Genomic DNA, 19,950 nt, shown 5'->3' on the forward strand with positions numbered 1-19,950 from the left:
GTAAGTTACAGAGTTGGGACTGAAACCATCCGCTAACCCTAATTCTACATAGGATTGTCCATGGGAGGCAACCTGGTGGCGAAGTGGTAACATGTTGGGCTGCTAACTGCAAGGTGAGCGGTTTGAAACCATCAGCCGTTCCTCGAGAGAAAGACGAGGCTTCCTACTCTCATCAAGGGCTGCAGTCTCAGAAACGCATAGGAGCAGTTCTACGCTGCTGCTCCATAGGGCTTCTGAGAGTTGGTGTCTATTTGATGACAGTGGGTTTCATTTCTAGCTCATCTTCCATGGGAAGAAATGAACGACTGCTCACCAATGAACCATTCATTGTTGCCATTCTCATTTTGTAAGGTAGCAGGACTCAGCTATTCTCATTCATGTATTTGTTTACTCTTCAGTTCCCTGTTTGTCACCCTGCACTGTGTGACCTGTTTTTTGGAGAAAGACTAAAGGTCGGAGAAGGTGGTCAGGGTTGGCTCCACGATGGCTCATCCCCCAGCCCTCCCTACTAGATCTATCTGCCGAGGGGGCTCCAAGGACGTTTCCTCAGTCTTAGAAAGAGACTCGACACAGGGAGCCCTCCCTTTTCTGTCTCTCGGTCTTGCAGGGTGAGGAGAAGACACTTAGCACTATGCACAGCCATCTTGAGACAGCGAGGGGGCCAACCTCGGAGGGAGAGCTACCCTCTGAGCCCCGGAGAGGTGTTGCCAACCCCAGAGTGAAGCACACCCGCAGTCACCGCACCGCCATCGGCTTGCTTCTGTGAAACAATGCGCTGTGATTTCACGACTGCTTATGCCAGTTTTCATTTGGTTGTTTGCTATGATGCTAATAGCCCGAGGATCCTAACCGAACCCACACTTTTAATCAAAAAGCGCACTAAAAAAATAAAAGTGGGGGCAATATAGAGAGAGATTATACATGGGGGAAGGGGATGTCAGAGAAAGGAGGAAGACCCTTGACAAGATGGACGGACAGTGGCTGCAACACTGCGCTGAAACAGAAACAACTGTGAGCACAGCAAGGGATGGTGCAGTGTTTTGCTGTGTTGGACTATGAGTCAGAACTGACTCGATGGCCCCTGAGAGAGCGAGACAGAGACAGAAACAGAGAGAGGGAAGGTGCAGGGTGGGGGGCTGCTTTCTACTCTTGTAAGATTTACCATCTTGCAAACCCACAGGGGATAATTCTACTCTGCCCTATATTCATTATGGCATTATGAGTCAAAATCAACAATGACTTTGGTTTTATAAATGTATATTTATATATACATATATGTATATTTTTTAGCAAAGTATCAGAGCTAATATTATGAACACCCAATTTGTAGATGGCAACAGAGGGCAGTGGGAACCCAAAGCCCATCTGCAGAGCATCAAGTCAGACAGCTGATGGCAGATCCTCTCTAGCCATAGGCAGGGGCCTTAAACAGCCTTACTGTCATGCAGAGACCACGGTAATCTTGATCCTGCTGGAACGAACCCCATACTTGGCTAGTTGACCTCCCTATAGATCCGACCTTAATTGGTTCTGGGTGCAAGTATCTCTTTCTTGGTCCATGTCATAAATTTCTTCCCTGGCTTTTTGAATGTTGATGGAGATTGTTTCTTTCTTACTCATTATTTGTATTTTTGTCTTTATATTATTATTTTATTCTTACCACCTTAGTTCGATTTTGTTTTTATTGTTTCTGCTTGGTCTCCCAGTTGGTGAAGCACAGGAGTGGATGAATAGTGATAATAACTGATACAAGGGTTTGTAGGGGACCCAAAGGTGGGGGTGGGTGATAGGGAAGAAAGGGGATTTCAGGAATAAATAATGAAGGTGGGAGAAGGAAGGACTAATTGTGATTACATGACTCATTTTAAAGGTGATTTAACTATGGGTAAGAGAATGTTCTAGAATTGATGGGGCAATCATTGTGCAATTCTCTTTGATATGAGTGAACGATTGGACTGTATGATATGTAAATTATGTGCCAATAAAACTGTTGGGGGACCAGCCTCCCAGACTTCTCCACCGGTTCCCTCCTCCACGCCGGGATATTGCATTCACACCTTGCGACACTGGGTTGAAGTCTGGTCCCACTTTCCCTGTGGAGATATAAACAATACCCTCCCCTTGGGTGGATTAATGCCCCATGACCCCACTACCCTTTTCTTCCTTGTATTCATCCTTTTGTTTTCCTTTCCCCACCTCCTCCACCATTGTCTACCAGCACCATAAATTAAGTGGATTCCTGCCCCTCCCCCAAAAAGAATTTGTTCCAAAGGACGACATTGACTCTGCAGCTATGGGAGATGGACATATTTGATCAGAGCACACGGGAGCAGATGAAGGAGCAGGAGGAGAGAGTGGAGCACAGCCTGGCCCACCAGGCCGTGATGATGATGTTCCTGAGTAGAGCAGCCAGTCCACAGAGAGAACAACATGGCTGGCCCTACTATGAGACATGATGCCCCTCAGTGACTAAGGGCGATACAGGGGACAGCACCGGAGACACAGTGTGGGAACTGCACCTGACCTGATCCCACCACACCGAGGCAAATCACTGGGGGAGTGCAGCGGAACAGCAAGGGAATGGAGTGGCAAGGTCCCCAGGGAATGCTGAAAGTGGACTTTGGGGCCAGGGCGTGGTGCCCCAACAGACTGGACTGGAAAACGCTCCTAAGGGCCAGCAAACGATCCCTGAACTAACTATAAGCTTTTCTCTTGTGAACTGTTTTGTTCTGTTCTTTGTCAGTGGTTTGTTTTTGTTGTTTTGTTGTCTGGTTGTATACTGTTGCTTTGTTTTCCTCTGTCTTGTTTTCGTGCATGTTAGTGTCTCCACAGGTCTGTCTGAATAGGACAGGCTGGATGAACTATCTGGAGGAAAAACAACGGGACCGACAGTTCCGGGGGGACTTGGGGTGGGGGGGTAGGGGGGGTAAGGAAGTGGTGTTAACAAACCCAGGGACAAGGGAAAAACATGGGACCCCAAATGGTAGAGAAGGGGGAGTGGCAGGCATGGTGGGAAATGATCAAGGGTAAGGTTGCTTAGAGAAGAGGTATACTCTAGCCCAGGTGGCAATGAAGCATGGTAGTAGGGCAGGAGGAAAGTCAAGGGAGATGGAGGAAAGAGCTAGGAGTCAAAGGGCATTCATGGAGGTCTAGACAAAGACATGTACATGCAAATATATATAGGAGGATGGGGAAATAGATCTATGTGTCTATATTTATAGGTCAAGTATTAAGGTGGCGGAAGGACCTTGGGCCTCTACTCAAACACTCCCTCAATGCATGAATACCTTCTTTTATTAAATTGGAACTCTATGATGCTCACGCTCCCGACACAACGGCTGGAGCCAAAGTGGGTGAACAAGTAAATGTGGTGAAGAAAGCTGATGGTGCCCGGCTATCAAAAGAGATAGTGACTGGGGTCTTAAAGGCTTGAAGATAAACAAGCGGCCATCTAGCTCAGAAGCAACAAAGTCCACATGGAAGAACACACCAGCCTGTGTGATCGAGTGGTCCCAAAGAGATCAGTTACCAGGCATCAAAGAACAAAAAATCATATCATTACTGCACACCTCCATGATAGGATCGCTGAAGACAAATGGGTGCATAAGCAAATGTGGTGAAGAAAGCTGATGGTGCCCGGCTATCAAAAGAGATAGTGTCTGGGGTCTTAAAGGCTTGAAGGTGAACAAGCGGCCATCTAGCTCAGAAGCAAATAAGCCCACATGGAAGAAGCACACCGGCCAGTGCGATCACGAGGTGCCCAAGGGACCAGGTATAAGGCATCATGCAAAAAAAAAGATATAAGTGTGTGTATGTATGTGTATATGTATATATGTATGTGTATATATGTATATATATATCATATTAAATGAAGGGAGAAGTGCAGAGTGGAGACCCAAGGCCCAAGTGTCGGCCAATGGAGATCCCCTCATAGAGGGGTTTAGGAGAGGAGATGGGTTAATTAGGGTGTGAGGTAGTACCGATGAAGAACACAGCTTTCCCCCAGATCCTGGATGCTTCCTCCCCCCAACTACCATGATCCGAATTCTACCTTGCAGGGCTGGATAGGACAGAGGCTGTACACTGGTACATATGAGGGTTGGAGGTACAGGGAATCCAGGGTGGATGATACCTTCAGGACCAAGGGTGTGAGGGACGATGCTGGGAGAGTGGAGGGTGAGTGGGTTGGAAAGGGGGAACTGATTACAAGGATCCACATGTGACCTCTTCCCTGGGAGAGGGACAGCAGAGAAGGGGGGAAGGGAGACTCCAGATAGGGCAAGATATGACAAAATAACGATGTATAAATTACTAAGGGCATATGAGGGAGGGGGGAATGGGGAGGGAGGGGGGGGAAAGAGGACCTGATGCAAGGGGCTTAAGTGGAGAGCAAATGCCTTGAGAATGATTGGGGCAGGGAATGTATGGATGTGTTTTATACAATTGATGTATGTATATGTATGGATTGTGGTAAGAGTTGTTTGAGGCCCTAATAAAATGTAAAAGAAGAAAAGAGAAAAAAATGATTAGGGCAAAAAAAAACTGTTGGGGGAAAAGAGCTTAGCCTGCATAATCACATTTCCATTAGAAATTAGGCATATCACATTAAGAGGGACACTGAGAAGTAGGAGAGTATTCAAAAGAGAAAGGCATCATGGTGGCCCCATGAGTTAGCACTGGGCGGCCAAACACACAGTCAGCAGTTCAGGCCCACCAGTGGCTACCTGAGAAAAAGATGAGGCTGCCTCCTTGGGCAAAGCCGGAGTCTTGGAATTGACCTGATGGCAGTGAGTGGGTTCCCAGGGGAGAGGGTGCCAAGACAGAGAACGCTTGCGAGGGCAGGCTGAAGGGCGTCCCAGCGCAGTCAGTCTGGCAAAGGTGAGACTAATCGGAGCATGGGGGCTACTGCCCAGAGCTCTTCTAGAAGAGAGCCCCTCTGCTTCAGAAAAAGGAATCTCAAGGAATAGATGGTAGTTTTGAAAATTAGATGTCAACTCTAAACAAACAGTTTTCTAAACATTAAAGCAATTTGAAAGTTAAATAGAAAAGCTCACTTTCACTGGGATAAAATAAAGGCTGAGAGACCATCCGCCAGGGTCATTCTAGAACATTTTCCACAGAGATTGAGGCGTACTTCCAGGAGGCCATGTGCTTCAGTCAGAGGAGTCTGGCCTTCCATGCAGACATGGCTTTGATTCCTGGCCGGTGCCCCCCATGTGCAGCCACCGCCACCTGCCAGTGGATGCTGTGTGGCTGTGGTGCTCAAGAGGTTTCAGCAGAGCTTCCAGGCTCAGACAGACTCGCAAGAAAGGCCTGGTAATCGGCTTCTGAGCATTTAGCCAATGACATCCCTATAGCGCGCAGTCCTGGCAGCTGATCGTGGGCAGGACACAAGACCCAGCAAATTCGGCGTGCACTGGGTCACCACTAATCAGAGGTCAGCTTGACAGCAGCAAACAAGTAATACACACAAAATGCTGGATGTATATGAGGTGATTTGAAGTGGTGCATACATCTATTTACAAATGCAATTATATGGCATTTATTTTATATATGTGCTATGTTACATCTGTACTTATGTGTACATATATTTATATATGCACGTGATATAAATAAAAGTGTACATATTTAATAGCCATCAAGCCTGTGGGTTCATGAATGCATCTAGTCTTACTCGTTAACTGACAGATGACATTTGTAACAACAGTGAATCTATTTTGTGTATGAGTGGGCACGTGTGTGGCAGTGAGGAATGCCAAGGCAAGAATAATGTTAGCTGGGATGGTTAAGGTTGTGTCAACTTGGCTAGGTCAAGATTCTCGTGAGTCTCTATTTCGTGATCTAATGTGGACATCCTCTGTTTTCAAATACCACTTTCAAATGACAACTTCCTCTTTAAAGAGGGGTTGCTAAGTGGGGAATGGGTGTATTGCTGTTTTGTGGTTGCACTAAGTGAGGGATATGGTGGGCACATCCCACCTTCACTGCTAACGGCCTGGTAAGAGTCAGCATGAGTCCAATTCTCCAAGTGTGAAATGGATCCAGCTCACACGTGACCAGAAGGCCACCTGTCTTTAGACTGCCAAACACTCAAGCTCCAGTCTGCTAACTCTCACTGCCCCTGTGGGCTCAGACTCTCACACAGCGTCGCCCATGTTTACAGCTACATTCCAGTACAGCCAAAAGGCACACAAATGGAGAAACACTCGGAGTAGAATCTGGGAAGGGTCACAGGCTGGTACTTCATTCTATACTCTTGTGTTCATGGTCACCAACCAGGAAGCTCATCTGAACTTCAGGGCTCAGAGTCTCCACGGCCTCACCATGTGATCAAGATAGACTACATCATGCCTCCTGAGGCAGAGTCCGTAATGAGCCCCCAGGCAGTCCCTCTGGGTCACTCAGCCCCATTCTTTAACCCTAGGTGTTGATACAGCTTGAATGAATCAAGAATCTAAGGCCAAATCGCTTTCTGCAAGGGCCTTCATAGGTATAAAGTCTCCACATTGATTTAGAAAAAGCATAAAGTTAAGTACGACACAAATAGTGTAAGGAAAACACAAAGCAAAAAAAAAGCCATGAAGATGCTACAAAACCATCTGACTTTGGCCATGCTGCTTCCATGGAGTTTCTCCCACAGAACATGCTAAAAGCGGAAGCTCCGCCTTTTTAAGGTGTCTTACCAGTCAGCGATTCGCTGAAAATACGGTAAGTTGTAATTGCATTTATTCAAAGAGCTTCCACAATGAGAGGGGAAGAAGAAGGGTTCATTCCTCTCAGTAATAGCCTTACCAATGCTGGCAAGTCTGGCACATTCACACACTTAATCTCCCATCACCAACAAGAGAATGTTCTTGCAGGTTGGTGAGTGCCGCGTCGATGTCAATGGGTAGCACCCTGCAGGCCAGCGAACTGCCCGTAGGGTTTCCAAGACTGCTCTTGGTCAGAGCGCATGGCCCGACCTTTGCTCCCGTGGAACCAGCTGGTGGGATCGGCTGCCAACCTCGGGGTGAGCAGCACCGGGGCTCCTTCTCCTGCAAGTATTAGCGCTTCCTGAGGTCCTTCTACGGGCCAGTGGACCCTGCAGGTCTCTGAATTCTTTAATGTGGCTTTTCTAGGCCTGGTCTCTGTAACGCCCTTCTCCTGATTGATGGGTCTGGTGGGAAGGGGAAGGAAGACACTGACAGGATTCAGTTGTCAGTGCTTGTAACACGATTCCCTACAAGTGCCAACCTGCTACGTTCAAAATGCATCACCATTTGAAGCAGGAGGGGGCCTTCCTACGAGTAAGAGTCAGGAGTGAAGGGCTTCTCTGGATCCCGAGATGCCTGCATGGGGAACCTCCAGGACAGCTGTGACACAGAGGAGAGGGCGAATCGGAGCATGGCACGCAGCGGTGGGCTTCTCAGTGTTTTAGGGCAGGAGGCTGGCTTGAGGATATGAGTGCTTGCTTCAGGGAGTGGGGGACTTGCTGACTCACAGAGTTGGAGCTGAGGCTTACTGCAGTAGGGGCGTCTGAGCACTAAAAACGAGGAACTGCGCGCCGTGGACCCGCAGAGTTACTGCGGCGTTGCATGCCTGTGGGGCCTTGATTAGCAGTCCTAGAAGCACTGTGCAGCACACCCTGACAGAACAACATGTCCTGCGCATTTTTTCTCATCTGAATTGCAAGCTGTTAGCTTCCTTAATAGATCATGAGAGCGGAAGCTGGGGGGAAAAGGGGGAAGTGATCACAATGATCTACAGATAATTACTTCCCAGGGAAACAGACAAAAGAAAAGTACGTGGAGAAATCGATCAGTGTAAGACATGGGGAAAAGTTTTTATAAATTATCAAGGGTTCATGGTGGGGGGTGGTAATGAGCTGATGCCAAAGGCTCAAGTAGAAAGAAACTGTTTTGAGAATGATGATGGCAATGTATGTACAAATGTGCTCGACACAATGGATGGATGGATGGGTTGTGATAAGGGCTGTACGAGCCCCCAATAAAATGATTTAAAAAACAACAAGAATAATGAGCATTACCCAAGAGCACTGTCTACAAGTTGTATGTGGCCCAGCCGAACAAAGTGGAGAGTGGTGGGAAACAGTAAGAAAAGAAGGCAGTGCTTGTGTGGGACAGAACAGCACAAATCTGGGAGCCCATCAGCACGTCTTCACTGGAAGGATTTCATTACGCAGCAGCCTAATGGCGAGACCACTACGGCATCAGGGCTCTTATATTAAAACACAGTCATATATGCGTAGTGGTTACGCATTAGGCTGCTACCCACAGGATTGGTAGTTTGAAACCACCAGCAGCAACCAGAGAGAAAGATGAGGCTTTCTACGCTCATCAAAGAGTTACCATCTAGGAAACTCACAGAGGCAGACCTACCCTGCCCTGGAGAGCTGCTATGAGTTGGAATTGACTCGATGGCAGTGGGTGAGTGAGTGATGTTTTAATATAATATCAAGCCCAATGTATAAATTACCAAGGGCACATGAGAGAGGGGAGAGCGAGGAGGGAGGGGGGGAAAAAAAGAGGACCTGATCCAAGGGGCTTAGGTGGAGAGCAAATGCCTTGAGAATGATTGGGGCAGGGAATGTGCAGATGTGCTTTATACAATTGATGTATGTATATGTGTGGATTGTGACAAGAGTTGTATGAGCCCCTAATAAAATGTTAAAATAAATATAATATCAAGCCAGGACTCTTGAAGCAACATAAAGACAGGCAAGAATTATCTAGAGAAACTGATTTAGAGCTGAAACCTCTTCAGAAGCACTGGCTCATCCTGAACTTGATATTCTTGCCCCAATATATTCTGGAAATCCTCAGGAGTCGGCGGAAGCCCGCAAGACAATCTTGAGCTGTTCTTCTGAAATGTCCGCCTACTTCTCTCTTAAGACGCTGCGTGGTAGACTCAGCCTTAACAGCCTGGAGAAAGTGGCAGGTCTCTCTGGAGAACGCCCAGCGGTGCTCAGCGGGAGATGCTCCTGCTGACTAATGAGAAGCCTGACCTTGTCTCTTCTTTCCTGGCTCCTTAGGCCACAAGTATTTTGTCTGAATAAGCAAATACTAAGTGACACAGAACATGTGTAATGCCCTGAAGAAACTAACTGAAATTTAAATTACTGTCTCTTGAAGACATGTCACCATCTCCAAATGAATTTCGATTAAAAAAAGAAGGAGAAATAAAAAGGCCCGCTTCCTATCCTACCTCCTGGGTGTGTTCTCTGTAGACCTGCAGCGGCCCAGCGGCTTTGGCGGTGTCCCAGAGCTGCAGCGAGCCATCGCCGCTGCAGGTGACGAGGATGTGCTCATTGTTCTCACTCCACGTGACGTCAAACAGGCCATCGTTCCAGTCAAAGCTACATGAGGGAAAGTTTAAAAAATGCATAGTTTATCAAATCTTCTTCCACGAGGTCTCGTGATCGTCATGACCAGGGAGCTAACAAGAAGCAAGTGCTTGGGGGATGAGGGAACCAGGTCAGAGAGGTGGCAGCTGTAGGGCCAGGCCACACAGTAAGAAAGCTGCAGAGCCAGATCACAATCCACTCTCCCGCTTGTAAATGTGACCATGAGCTACAGGAAGATTTGCTGCCGAACCTGGGCGTTGACCGGTTGGCGTGGTTTATAGGATAGACAGGCAAGGACTTGGAAACACTAACTGAGATCAATCATTTCAACGTTTCCCATAAATCTGTCATCTGTCCATGAGCAAGTACTAATCTTCTGATGAAATTTCCTTTCCAGGTTCTATTTTTAACTAAGGCTGACGGAGGCATTAATAAGTCCAACTGTCCTAGAGACAAAATTCCCTCTCTAAATGGTTGATTCCGACTCAGCGACCCCACAGGACAGGGTAGAACTTCCACTGTGGATGTCAGAGACGGTCACTCTTTTCTGGGAATAGAAAGCCTCATCTTTCTCTTGAGGAACAACTCGTGGTTTCGAACCACTGAGTAACCCACTACGCCACCAGGGCTCCTCAGGCGCAGATCAAAAGGGCACGACGAGGGGCTGGAGGGACCACAAAATGGTCAACTTGTTCCTGAATGAGTGGAGCAAAACTACATCGAAAAGAAAGCAAAGGGTGGGGGAGGGGTGGGGGGTGGGGGTAAGGAAGTGGTGTTAACAAACACAGGGACAAGGGAACAACATGGGACCCAAAATGGTAGTGATGGGGGAGTGGCAGGCCTGGTGGGGAATGATCAAGGGTAAGGTTGCGTAGAGAAGAGGTATAGCTGTAGCCCAGGCGGGGACGGAGCATGGTAGTGGGGCAGGAGGAAAGTCAAGGGAGAGGGAGGAAGGAGCTGGGAGTCAAGGGGCATTTATGGAGGGCTAGACAAAGAAATGTACATGAAAACATATATATGAGGATGGGGAAATAGATCTAAGTGTCTACATTTATAGGTTTAGTATTAAGGTGGCAGAAGGACCTTGGACCTCTACTCAAGCACTCCCTCAATGCATGAATACTTTTTTTTATTTTAACAATTTATTGGGGCTCATACAATTCTTTTCACAGTTCATACATATACATACATCAATTGTATAAAGCACATCTGTACAGTCTTTGCCCTAATCATTTTTTTCTCTTTTCTTCTTTTACATTTTATTAGGGACTCATACAACTCTTACCACAATCCATACATATACATACATCAATTGTATAAAGCACATCCATACATTCCCTGCCCCAATCATTCTCAAGGCATTTGCTCTCCACTTAAGCCCCTTGCATCAGGTCCTCTTCCCCCCCCCCTCCCTCGCCATTCCCCCCTCCCTCATATGCCCTTGGTAATTTATACATCGTTATTTTGTCATATCTTGCCCTATCCGGAGACATGAATACTTTCTTTTATTAAATTGGCACTCTATGATGCTCACTCTCCTGACCCAACTGCTGAAGCCAAAGCGGGTGAACAAGTAAATGTGGTGAAGAAAGCTGATGGTGCCCGGCTATCAAAAGAGATAGTGACTGGGATCTTAAAGGCTTGAAGATAAACAAGCGGCCATCTAGCTCAGAAGCAACAAAGCCCACATGGAAGAACACACCAGCCTGTGTGATCACGTGGTCCCGAAGGGATCAGTTATCAGGCATCAAAGGACAAACAATATATCATTGGCTGCGCACCTCCACGATAGGATCGCTGAAGACAAATGGGTGCATAAGCAAATGTGGCAAAGAAAGCTGATGGTGCCTGGCTATCAAAAGAGATAGTGTCTGGGGTCTTAAAGGCTTGAAGCAAAAAAGCTAGCTCAGAAGCAAAAAAGCCCACATGGAAGAAGCACACCAGCCAGTGCGATCACGAGGTGCCAAAGGGACCAGGTATAAGACATCATGCAAAAAAAAAAAAAAGATATATGTATATATATATATATGTGTGTGTGTGTGTGTGTGTATGTAGATATATATACCATATTGAATGAAGGTGGAAGAGCAGAGTGGAGACCCAAGGCTCAAGTGTCGGCCACTGGAGATCCCCTCATAGAGGGGTTCAGGAGAGGAGATGGGTCAGTCAGGGTGCAAGGTAGTACCGATGAAGAACACAGCTTTCCCCCAGATCCTGGGTGCTTCCTCCCCCCAACTACCATGATCCAAATTCTACCTTGCAGGACTAGATAGGGCAGAGGTTGTACGCTGGTGCATATGGGGGCTGGAGGCAGAGGGAATCCAGGGTGGATGATACCTTCAGGACCAAGGGTGTGAGGGGCGATGCTGGGAGAGTGGAGGGTGAGTGGGTTGGAAATGGGGAACTGATTACAAGGATCCACATGTGACCTCCTCCCTGGGAGATGAACGGCAGAAAAGGGGGGGAAGGGAGACTCCAGATAGGGCAAAATATGGCAAAATATCAATGTATAAATTACCAAGGGCACATGAGGGAGGGGGGAGCGGGGAGGGAGGGGAAAAAAAAGAGGACCTGATGCAAAGGGCTTAAGTGGAGAGCAAATGCTTTGAGAATGATTGGGGCAGGGAATGTGCGGATTTGCTTTATACAATTGATGTATGTATATGTATGGATTGTGATAAGAGTTGTATGAGCCCCTAATAAAATGTTTAAAAAAAAAAAAAAAAGGAAAAACCCTGGAAGCATTAAACACAATTCTTAAAAAAAAAGAAAGAAAGCAAAGGGAAAAAAAGCAAGCAAGCAAAGAAAACGTACACAGTACATGAACTAGCTCACATTTGTATGAGGTGTAAATTGTATAGTGTATAAATGCGCGGCAAGAAAGCATAAAACCCTGCGTTTAGGGGTGTATGTGCTGCGCTGCCAACCACAAGCAAGGTCAATAGTTCAAACCCACAAGCTGTTCCGAAGGTGACAGATGAGGCTTTCTGCTCCCCTAAAGATCTGCAGTCTCGGAAACCCAAGGGGCAGTTCTACTTCACCCATCGGGTCATTCTTGAGTCAGAATTGACTCCACGGCAATGTAAGGATACTAAGAGACAGTTTGTAGAAAAATGACACCATCCTTCAATGGCAAAAATAAGTTCTATGCTATGCAAATGCTCGCTTACTATTGCCAATTAACACACTTTATTTAAAATCGGATTCTACAGGGGCATAAGCAGCACCAGAGGACACACAGAAGTGTAGTAATCAGAGCCACCTTACCTTCTAAAAAGCCTAAGGCCCGATTCCGTTTGATCCACTACGAGCAGGGTTCCACAGCCTAGAGAGCAAAGGACACTCATCAAGGTCATGTCATTCATTGGACACAAACCCACCTGGAGGCCACCTAGCGTCAAGGGGGCACTGAGCACTTAAATTTTACTACAGATTTCTTCTCAAAGGTATGGGAGAGTGTAGAAAAAAGATCGGGGCTGTCCTCTCTATTTCTGCCTCTCCTGTGCTTCAGTCATGAGTCAATACACCATCTCAACTGTGAATGGCATCCAGACACACAGCTCTGAGAGGTCCGAGTCCCTATCTCTAGCTAGAGCCCTAGTGGCCTAGTAAGTTATGCAGTGGGCTGCCACCTACAGAGTCGCTAAGAAGTCTTCGACTCTCAACTCGGAATCGACTAGATGGCAGGTGGTTTTAATTTTATTCTGCAGCTCACATTCCTGGCTGGTACAGATGATCAACACAGTGGGCTGTTATTCAGAAACAGTAATGGGAGTAAGCATTCCCTGAGGATACGGGAAAGGGGGATGATATCAACGATGACTGTATAACCCCACTTGAGGGGAATGAATAACAGAATTGCAGATGAATAGATCTACTGGATGGAATAAGACAGGGCAAAATAATATGTAATCATGTTTCCTGGGGGGGTAGGGTTGGGGAGGGAGGGGATAAAGGAGCGCTCTTATCAGAGTTCAAGAAGAAAATCCTTTGAAACTGATGGTGGTAGCAATTGTAAAATTATGTGTGATCGAACTGAATTATGGATTGTTATACTATCTAAGAGCTGCCAATAAAATATTTAAAAACAGAAACAAAAGTTGGCAGTTCCAAACCACCCATAAGTGCCTAGAAAGAAAGGTCTGGCCATCTACTTCCCCCAAAACCAGGTACTGCAACCTCGGGGAGCAGTTTTACTCTCACACACCGGGTGCGAGTCAGAAGAGACTTGATGGCAACTGTGTGGTGTTTGGTTTGCCTTCTTTTACTCTGTGGCAGGGAACCTGTCAGGTGCATATGCCTCCCAAACAGGTGTTTTCGTCCTTATTTACAGATGAGAAACCTGAGTCTCACGGGCCCCAGGATTGTGCTCCTTCTGAAATCACCACCCCGCCTTGTCAATCCACCTGAAATGCATCTCTGCATCCAGCTTGTAAAAAAACGATGAAAGAGGGAAGATCTGGTGAAACCGACCACATACTTGATGAGAAAGCGCTGACAATCGTCTACCAAAGACAATTTGTTTTCCTAAAATGATCAACACTTATTTCCCCTAAGTTACATTTCATTTTATAGTGAAGGGTGTGAATGTGAAAACTTTTCTATGAAAACATGACTATGTTTTTTAATCTGACAGTGTTCCACTGCTATGTATAAGGCTTTCATACCACAGACTGCCAAAAGGGCAAACAAATCCGTCTCAGAAGTAAGGTCCGAATGCTCCTTTAGAAGTAAGGGCAGCGAGGTTTCATCTTGTGACTCTGGGCATGCTATGCTGTCAGGAGGTACCAGACCCCGGAGAAGGGCATCAGGTTTGGTAAAGCAGAAGGGCCGTGAAAGAGCTGGATGGGCACAGTGGTTGCATCAATGAGCTCCAGCTTGGGAACCATTGTCAGGAGGGCGCGGCAGTGTTTCGTGCTGTTCCGCATGGGCTCACTATGGGTCAGGACTGCCTCGATGGCACCGAACAACAGTATTTTTTGAATACCAATTCTTTTTGTTGAGTTTTAAGGATTTAAAGTATCAGTACTAACCCAAGGATCTTTAAGATTCAATCCAACTGATGGATAGCTATTGGAAATCAAAGTACAAATATTAAGCTAATGGGGGGTATACTTTTTCCTCTGCTCTGAGGTCAAACAAAAAAGTACTGACAGCAAATCTGCAACCCCACAGCCCCAGCAGGTCAACACGGATATGAACTTCTTAAATGCAAAATCAAGAACGAACCCAGGAGTTTCTGTTTAGCCCCCCCTCCCGTCGTAAAATTTGCATCCCTAACAACTACCTTGGGGAATCTGTGTGTATTCCTCCAAACAAAGCCCAAAAAGCAAACTCACTGCCATCGAGGCAATGCCGACTCACAGCGACCCTGTAGTACAGGGTCCTATGAGTGTCAAAGACAGTAACTGTTGACGAGAGTTGAAAGCCCCATCTCTCTCGTGGAGCGGCTGGCGGTTTCGAACTGACAACCTTAAAGTGTTAAAAGTACAACGCGTACCCACGACGTCCCCGGCCAGAGCTGCTTAAATGTCACGAGGGCACTGTGGGGCCCCGTCCACGCGCCGCGGAGCGCAGACCGAGGGGCGCGAGCAGCTGACACTGGCGTGGCCCGGTGGCCCGCTTTCCAGTCCTGTCGGTCCTGCTGCACCGGCCCGTCCGGCCGCGGAGCTGCAGCGGAGTCAGCTCGGTCAGAGGGAAGGCAGATGTGGGCAGCTAAGCCCCTCCGACCTCGCGCGCCCACACCACAACCGGAGCGTACGGGCGAGTCCTAGTGGCTACGTATGGGGGGCGGGGGGCAACTGCAAGGTCAGCGCTTCGAAACCTCCAGCGGCTCCGCGTGAGAAAGAGGCGGCTTTCCACTCCCGGGCAGGGTTACGGTCTCGAAACCCACGGAGGCCGGCGGTCCTATCCTGTGGGCACTCCATGGCGGAGGGAGATCGCTACCAAGCGCCCACCCGGGGCAGCTGGGGAAACGACGCCCTCGGCGCGGGGCCGCCTCAGGCCGGCCCTCCCCGCCCCGCCTCACCCGCGATGCCGTAGTGCTGGGCGGCGGCGCAGGCCAGGCGGGCCGGCAGGTACGGGGAGAACTCGGCCGCGTAGCCGTGGCGACCGGGCACCCGCAGCGTCCGCGCCGCGCTCATGCCGCCCGCCGCCCCGGCGAGGGAGCACTTTCCACTCGCAGGCGGCCGGTTCGCGCTCGGCGCAAAGCCACGGGGAACCCGGAAGAGAAGGCGGAAATGAGAGGCGGGGCGCCCGGAACCATGGATTCCGATTGGTCGGCGGCAGAAAGGGCGTCGACGCCGCGGAGCCCATTTTTGTTGAGGGCAACACAGAAGGATTTTCGCGGGCTGCGAACTTCTGAACTTCACCAGGCTGGAGTGTGTGACTGGAGGAGGATCGGGCGGGGCTGGGAACATGTCTATCAGCCGCCACCGCGGGGTGTATGTGGTTTTGATTTATTCACTGACTTCTGAAGGACAACAGGTTGGAGGATTTGCTTGAAGATTACAAAGTCTTAAAACTGGGTAGCAAGTCCAAAAAGAAATCGAATGCTGCATTAAACAAGGCAGTTTGAAGGAATGTTACATTAAGTGACAGTAGAATTAAGGAAAAAATTAATCGCCATAAACAACCAATCTTAAAACGTTGTCACTATGTAGGTACTTTAATAATGTTAAGAACTCTGCCAATGCTGAGGCTCATTAAACTAAGGTGGACCTGACCTAAGCCATGGTATTTTCATTGGCCTCATATGCATGGAAAAGTTGGACATTGCACAAAGAAGACTGGAGAACCAATTCATGGCGCCATAGCCTGGGTAGGATACTCCTGTGTAATTCACCTGCCAAACCAAGGCAGTCTTGAGAGTGAAAAAAGGGTGTGTGGTGTATAATTAGGTCAAAAGCCACCACCCCAAAAAAGAAAAACCAAGTTGTAGGGTCGCCGTTACAATAAACTGTGCTCAGTTATAAGCATGTTGGTATTCAAGAGCAGTTAAGGTGGGACCCGTGGCCTCAAGTGGACTAGAGTCAGTGAAGAGAAAACATGGAATTAGCTAAGTGCAGTCACAACACTGTGGTGCTATGACATCCATGCAAACGTGATTTTCAAGAGGAGGCGGGGAAAGGGCCGGAAATGGTTGAGGGAAAAAGAAATGTAAAGGCCAGTCAGGTGGCATCCTGGTTTTTTGCACTCAGGTGTCACAGGTCACACACACACATTCCAGGCCCCTGTGCAAGTCTGACTGGGCCTGGGAGTGTGCATTTCCATGCCATCCTTGGGCCGGTGCTTTTCCCTGCATGACCCACTCAAAACAAGGATCCCAGACCTAGCTGTTACGTAGATTTGTTCGGCTGCATGTAGAATACCTAGAACTGACTCGCTGACACCTAACAACCACTACGACTTAAGAGTGAGTAGGATCCACAATAGAGTTGTCAACTGCCCCTTTGTTTTTGTTTTTTACACAAAAGCAAGCTGCCACTTCTTCCTCAGAAGGATCGAACTGCTGACTTTCAGTTAGCAACGAACTGCTTAACCTCTGTGTCACCAAAAAACACCCCTGCTTTGTGCCATCCGGTAAAACCCTTCCCAGCAGGGAGCAGGGTAGAGTTCCCTCACTTCTCCATACTGGAGAATGTCACCTCGCTCCTCCTCTCCCTAGTTGTCATTACATGCTCATCTCTCCCTTAAAGACACATCGAAAGTTGTTTAGTGGCTTTAGGCTTTCACCAGAGATTATGAGCAACTTCTGTGCTAGCCCTTTAAGTGCCCGAGTCCAGGGTCTAGCTACCAAATTGGAATGAGGAGAAGGGAAGACAGAAAGAGAACACAAATGACTGCCTTAATAAAGTATCCTGCCGTACTGTTATTGAGCCAAATTAAATTAGGCTTCAACGATCATTAATAACAAATGATAAGAACATAGACATGTAGAAACAAAGTGGGGCATGTACTTTCTTTCAACCCTACCCCACCCACCCTACACACAAACCCAAGACTCAAACCATCCCCTGGAAACATGAAATGGGACTCGGGAGCCTCACCACCCAGATGCTCTTCAACCTGGTTCAGACCTTTGAATCTCCATGGGGGAGGTTTTATAACACAGATTTTCATGATCCATGGTTGGGCTGGGAAATCTGGTTTTAAGAAGCCCCTGTGGATATGTCTCACTCGGAAGTCGGAGGAGTTCTCGCCTACTTCACCACAAAGAAGAAAAACACGTTTGGGGAGAACTGCTTCGTACTGACGGGAACTCTGGGCAACAGGAAGCAAGTACTGGTGCTAAAGGGAGACCGTGCTTCAGGAAGAGAATTATGGAATTCCTCCGAGTTTAAAAAGCATTATTGTTCTGGCAGGGCAGGGCAGGGCATGGGTGGTGCAGAGGTAGAATTTTCAACGTCCATGGGGCACTCCGGTTACATTCCTGGCCGACGCACTTCGAGACCAGCTTCAGCCTGTCTCGGTGGAGGTTGTCGAGTTGCTCTAATGCCAAAAGGCGCCCTGGGGGCACCGTGTGTTATATGTTGGGCTAGTAACTGCAAGGTCAGCTGTTCAAACCCAGCAACTGCTCTGAGGGAGAATGTGGGAAACTGAGGAACGGGAAGAGAGTGTATGCAGATGGATTCTTCATTCTCATGTTTTAAGAAGCCAGGCAGGCTGGGCTTCTGGGAGTAGAGGGAAGCCTTCAGCCTCGTGAGTTAGAGGAGTCACAATCACATTCTCATAATTAATATTGTTCCCCACTATCCTCCCATGATAGCCCTGCCTTAGCGTTACCTCTTGCAAGCACGTGGTTGATTGCTATCTAGCCGGCAGCTTTAACTATAGGAGCAGGCATGTGTCTGTTGCTCCCCTGGCTCTGAAGACAGCCACACCCCCTATTTGCCCCCAGCACTGACTGATGTTAGGTTACTCCTTCAATGAACTCAGGGACCTTTAGGGTTGGGGTACAGCCCACTTTATTACATATGTGGTTACCTGTAATTAGGGGGGGGGGGTTTGCATGCCCTGAGAGTATATAAGACGTTGTTGGAAATTCAATCTCTCTCTCTCTCTCTCTCTCTCTCTCTCTGTGTGTGTGTGTGTATACAGACCTGGCTCCCGAAGTCATGGCTGAGGTGAGCCCTTGCATGCTTTAACTTGTCTGATGTCTCTTTAATGCACCCTTCAATTATACAACCGTCCCCCTTGGGCCCATTCGGTTGTGGGGGCTGGCATCCCACAGGAGCAAGATGATGCTGTCTGCTCCCTAACAGATTTATAGTCTTAGAAATCATCATTAGCAGTTCGGTTCTATATTACAGGGTCACTATGAGTCAAAATTAGCCTGATAGCAGTAGGTGAGGTTTATGACACTGAACAGGTTTCAGTCGGTGATACTTCCAAACAGAGACAAGAAAGAAAGACTTGGTGATTGACTTTTGAAAAATCAGCCAATGAAAGCCCTATGGATCACAATGGCCCAATTCACCAGCCAACCTGAAGATGGCATGGGACCAGTGTTTCATCCTGTTTGGCGTGAGTCAGGCCCATTGGACAGCAAGTAACACTATCACTCATGCAGCATGGAAGCCTGATGGGCAGCATCTTCATCCTGGGTGGGGTATAGAAAGGCTTTTCCCCAGCTTGTCTCCCCAATATATGTCATACCTAGGACACTGCTTGCAACACTTTGTAAATACTGGTAGCACACTTGGAAGCCAGCTGGTTAGAAGTTATCTCCCTGAAGGCATCAGCCATCCAGAGCGATCTGGTCCACCTTAGGTGGGGTTCACACCCTACTGATAAGGATAGTGATTGTTTCCCTGGAGAGCTCAGAAAGTCAAGCCAGCAGCTCAAGGACGATCAAGACTAGGTAGGCTGCCATGCTGAATCTAGGATCACCCATCTTGTCACATGTGTACCCCTAATCCCTCCTCTTCCTATTGCATTTACAGCCCTAGATCATCACCTCCCATTGTTGTATTGCCTATGGTACTATCCCTTCCTGTGACATATGTTGCTACCTGTAATCAGGGGCCTTACATGCCCCCAAATATATATAAGCCTTGGTTAGAAATAAATCTCTCTCTCCTCCCCTCTCCTCCGCTCACACTCTGCATGCACCTGGCTATGGGGATCATGGTCGCCCAGGAGGAGAGCATGCTGCAATAAAATGTGTCTGACTCCTTTATTTGCCTCTCTCTCCAATCTCTCTTATTCTCTATGACTTCACTATAATCTTTATATGGGGCTGATTTACCCTGATGATCCTGAGCCCAGAACGAGCTCCAAACCTGTGACCACGCAGGAAAGTGATGAAGAGTAGAGACTATAGAATGAGCTACAGGCTGGCTTCTGACCATCAGTTCCATAAAGATACGTCTGAGAATTTGATTCCCGTTACAGCCTCCACTTTTAAACATTTTGTTGGGGCTTGGGTGAACTTTCACAGAGAAAACTGGTGCTCCATCCTACAAGCCATGCACTTTGATTTATAACATTGATTCCAATCTCTACAATGCGATAGCGCAGTTAACATTTCCTTCCATTTATCCATATCTCGCATGCCTTCCTCCCCTCTGCGATTTCTCCCGGAGCAAGTGCTGGTTTTGGGTCAT

General features: G+C 47.8%; 1 protein-coding gene across 1 annotated transcript in view; it reads right to left on the reverse strand.

Annotated features, from left to right (window-relative positions):
• PEX7 (peroxisomal biogenesis factor 7) overlaps positions 1 to 15,568 on the reverse strand; it is an 87,853-nt gene extending 72,285 nt beyond the window's left edge. The window contains exons 1-3 of the mRNA XM_075554483.1: positions 15,372 to 15,568; positions 12,611 to 12,668; positions 9,205 to 9,355 (exon numbers count right to left, since the gene is read on the reverse strand). Of these exons, the coding sequence (XP_075410598.1) occupies positions 9,205 to 9,355; positions 12,611 to 12,668; positions 15,372 to 15,486 (324 nt within the window). The 5' untranslated portion in view covers positions 15,487 to 15,568. The remainder of the gene's footprint in view (positions 1 to 9,204; positions 9,356 to 12,610; positions 12,669 to 15,371) is intronic.
• Between the last annotated feature and the right edge of the window lie 4,382 nt (positions 15,569 to 19,950).

The sequence above is a fragment of the Tenrec ecaudatus genome, chromosome 7 (genome assembly GCF_050624435.1).
Source record: "Tenrec ecaudatus isolate mTenEca1 chromosome 7, mTenEca1.hap1, whole genome shotgun sequence".
In the NCBI taxonomy this organism is placed as follows: Eukaryota; Metazoa; Chordata; class Mammalia; order Afrosoricida; family Tenrecidae; genus Tenrec; species Tenrec ecaudatus.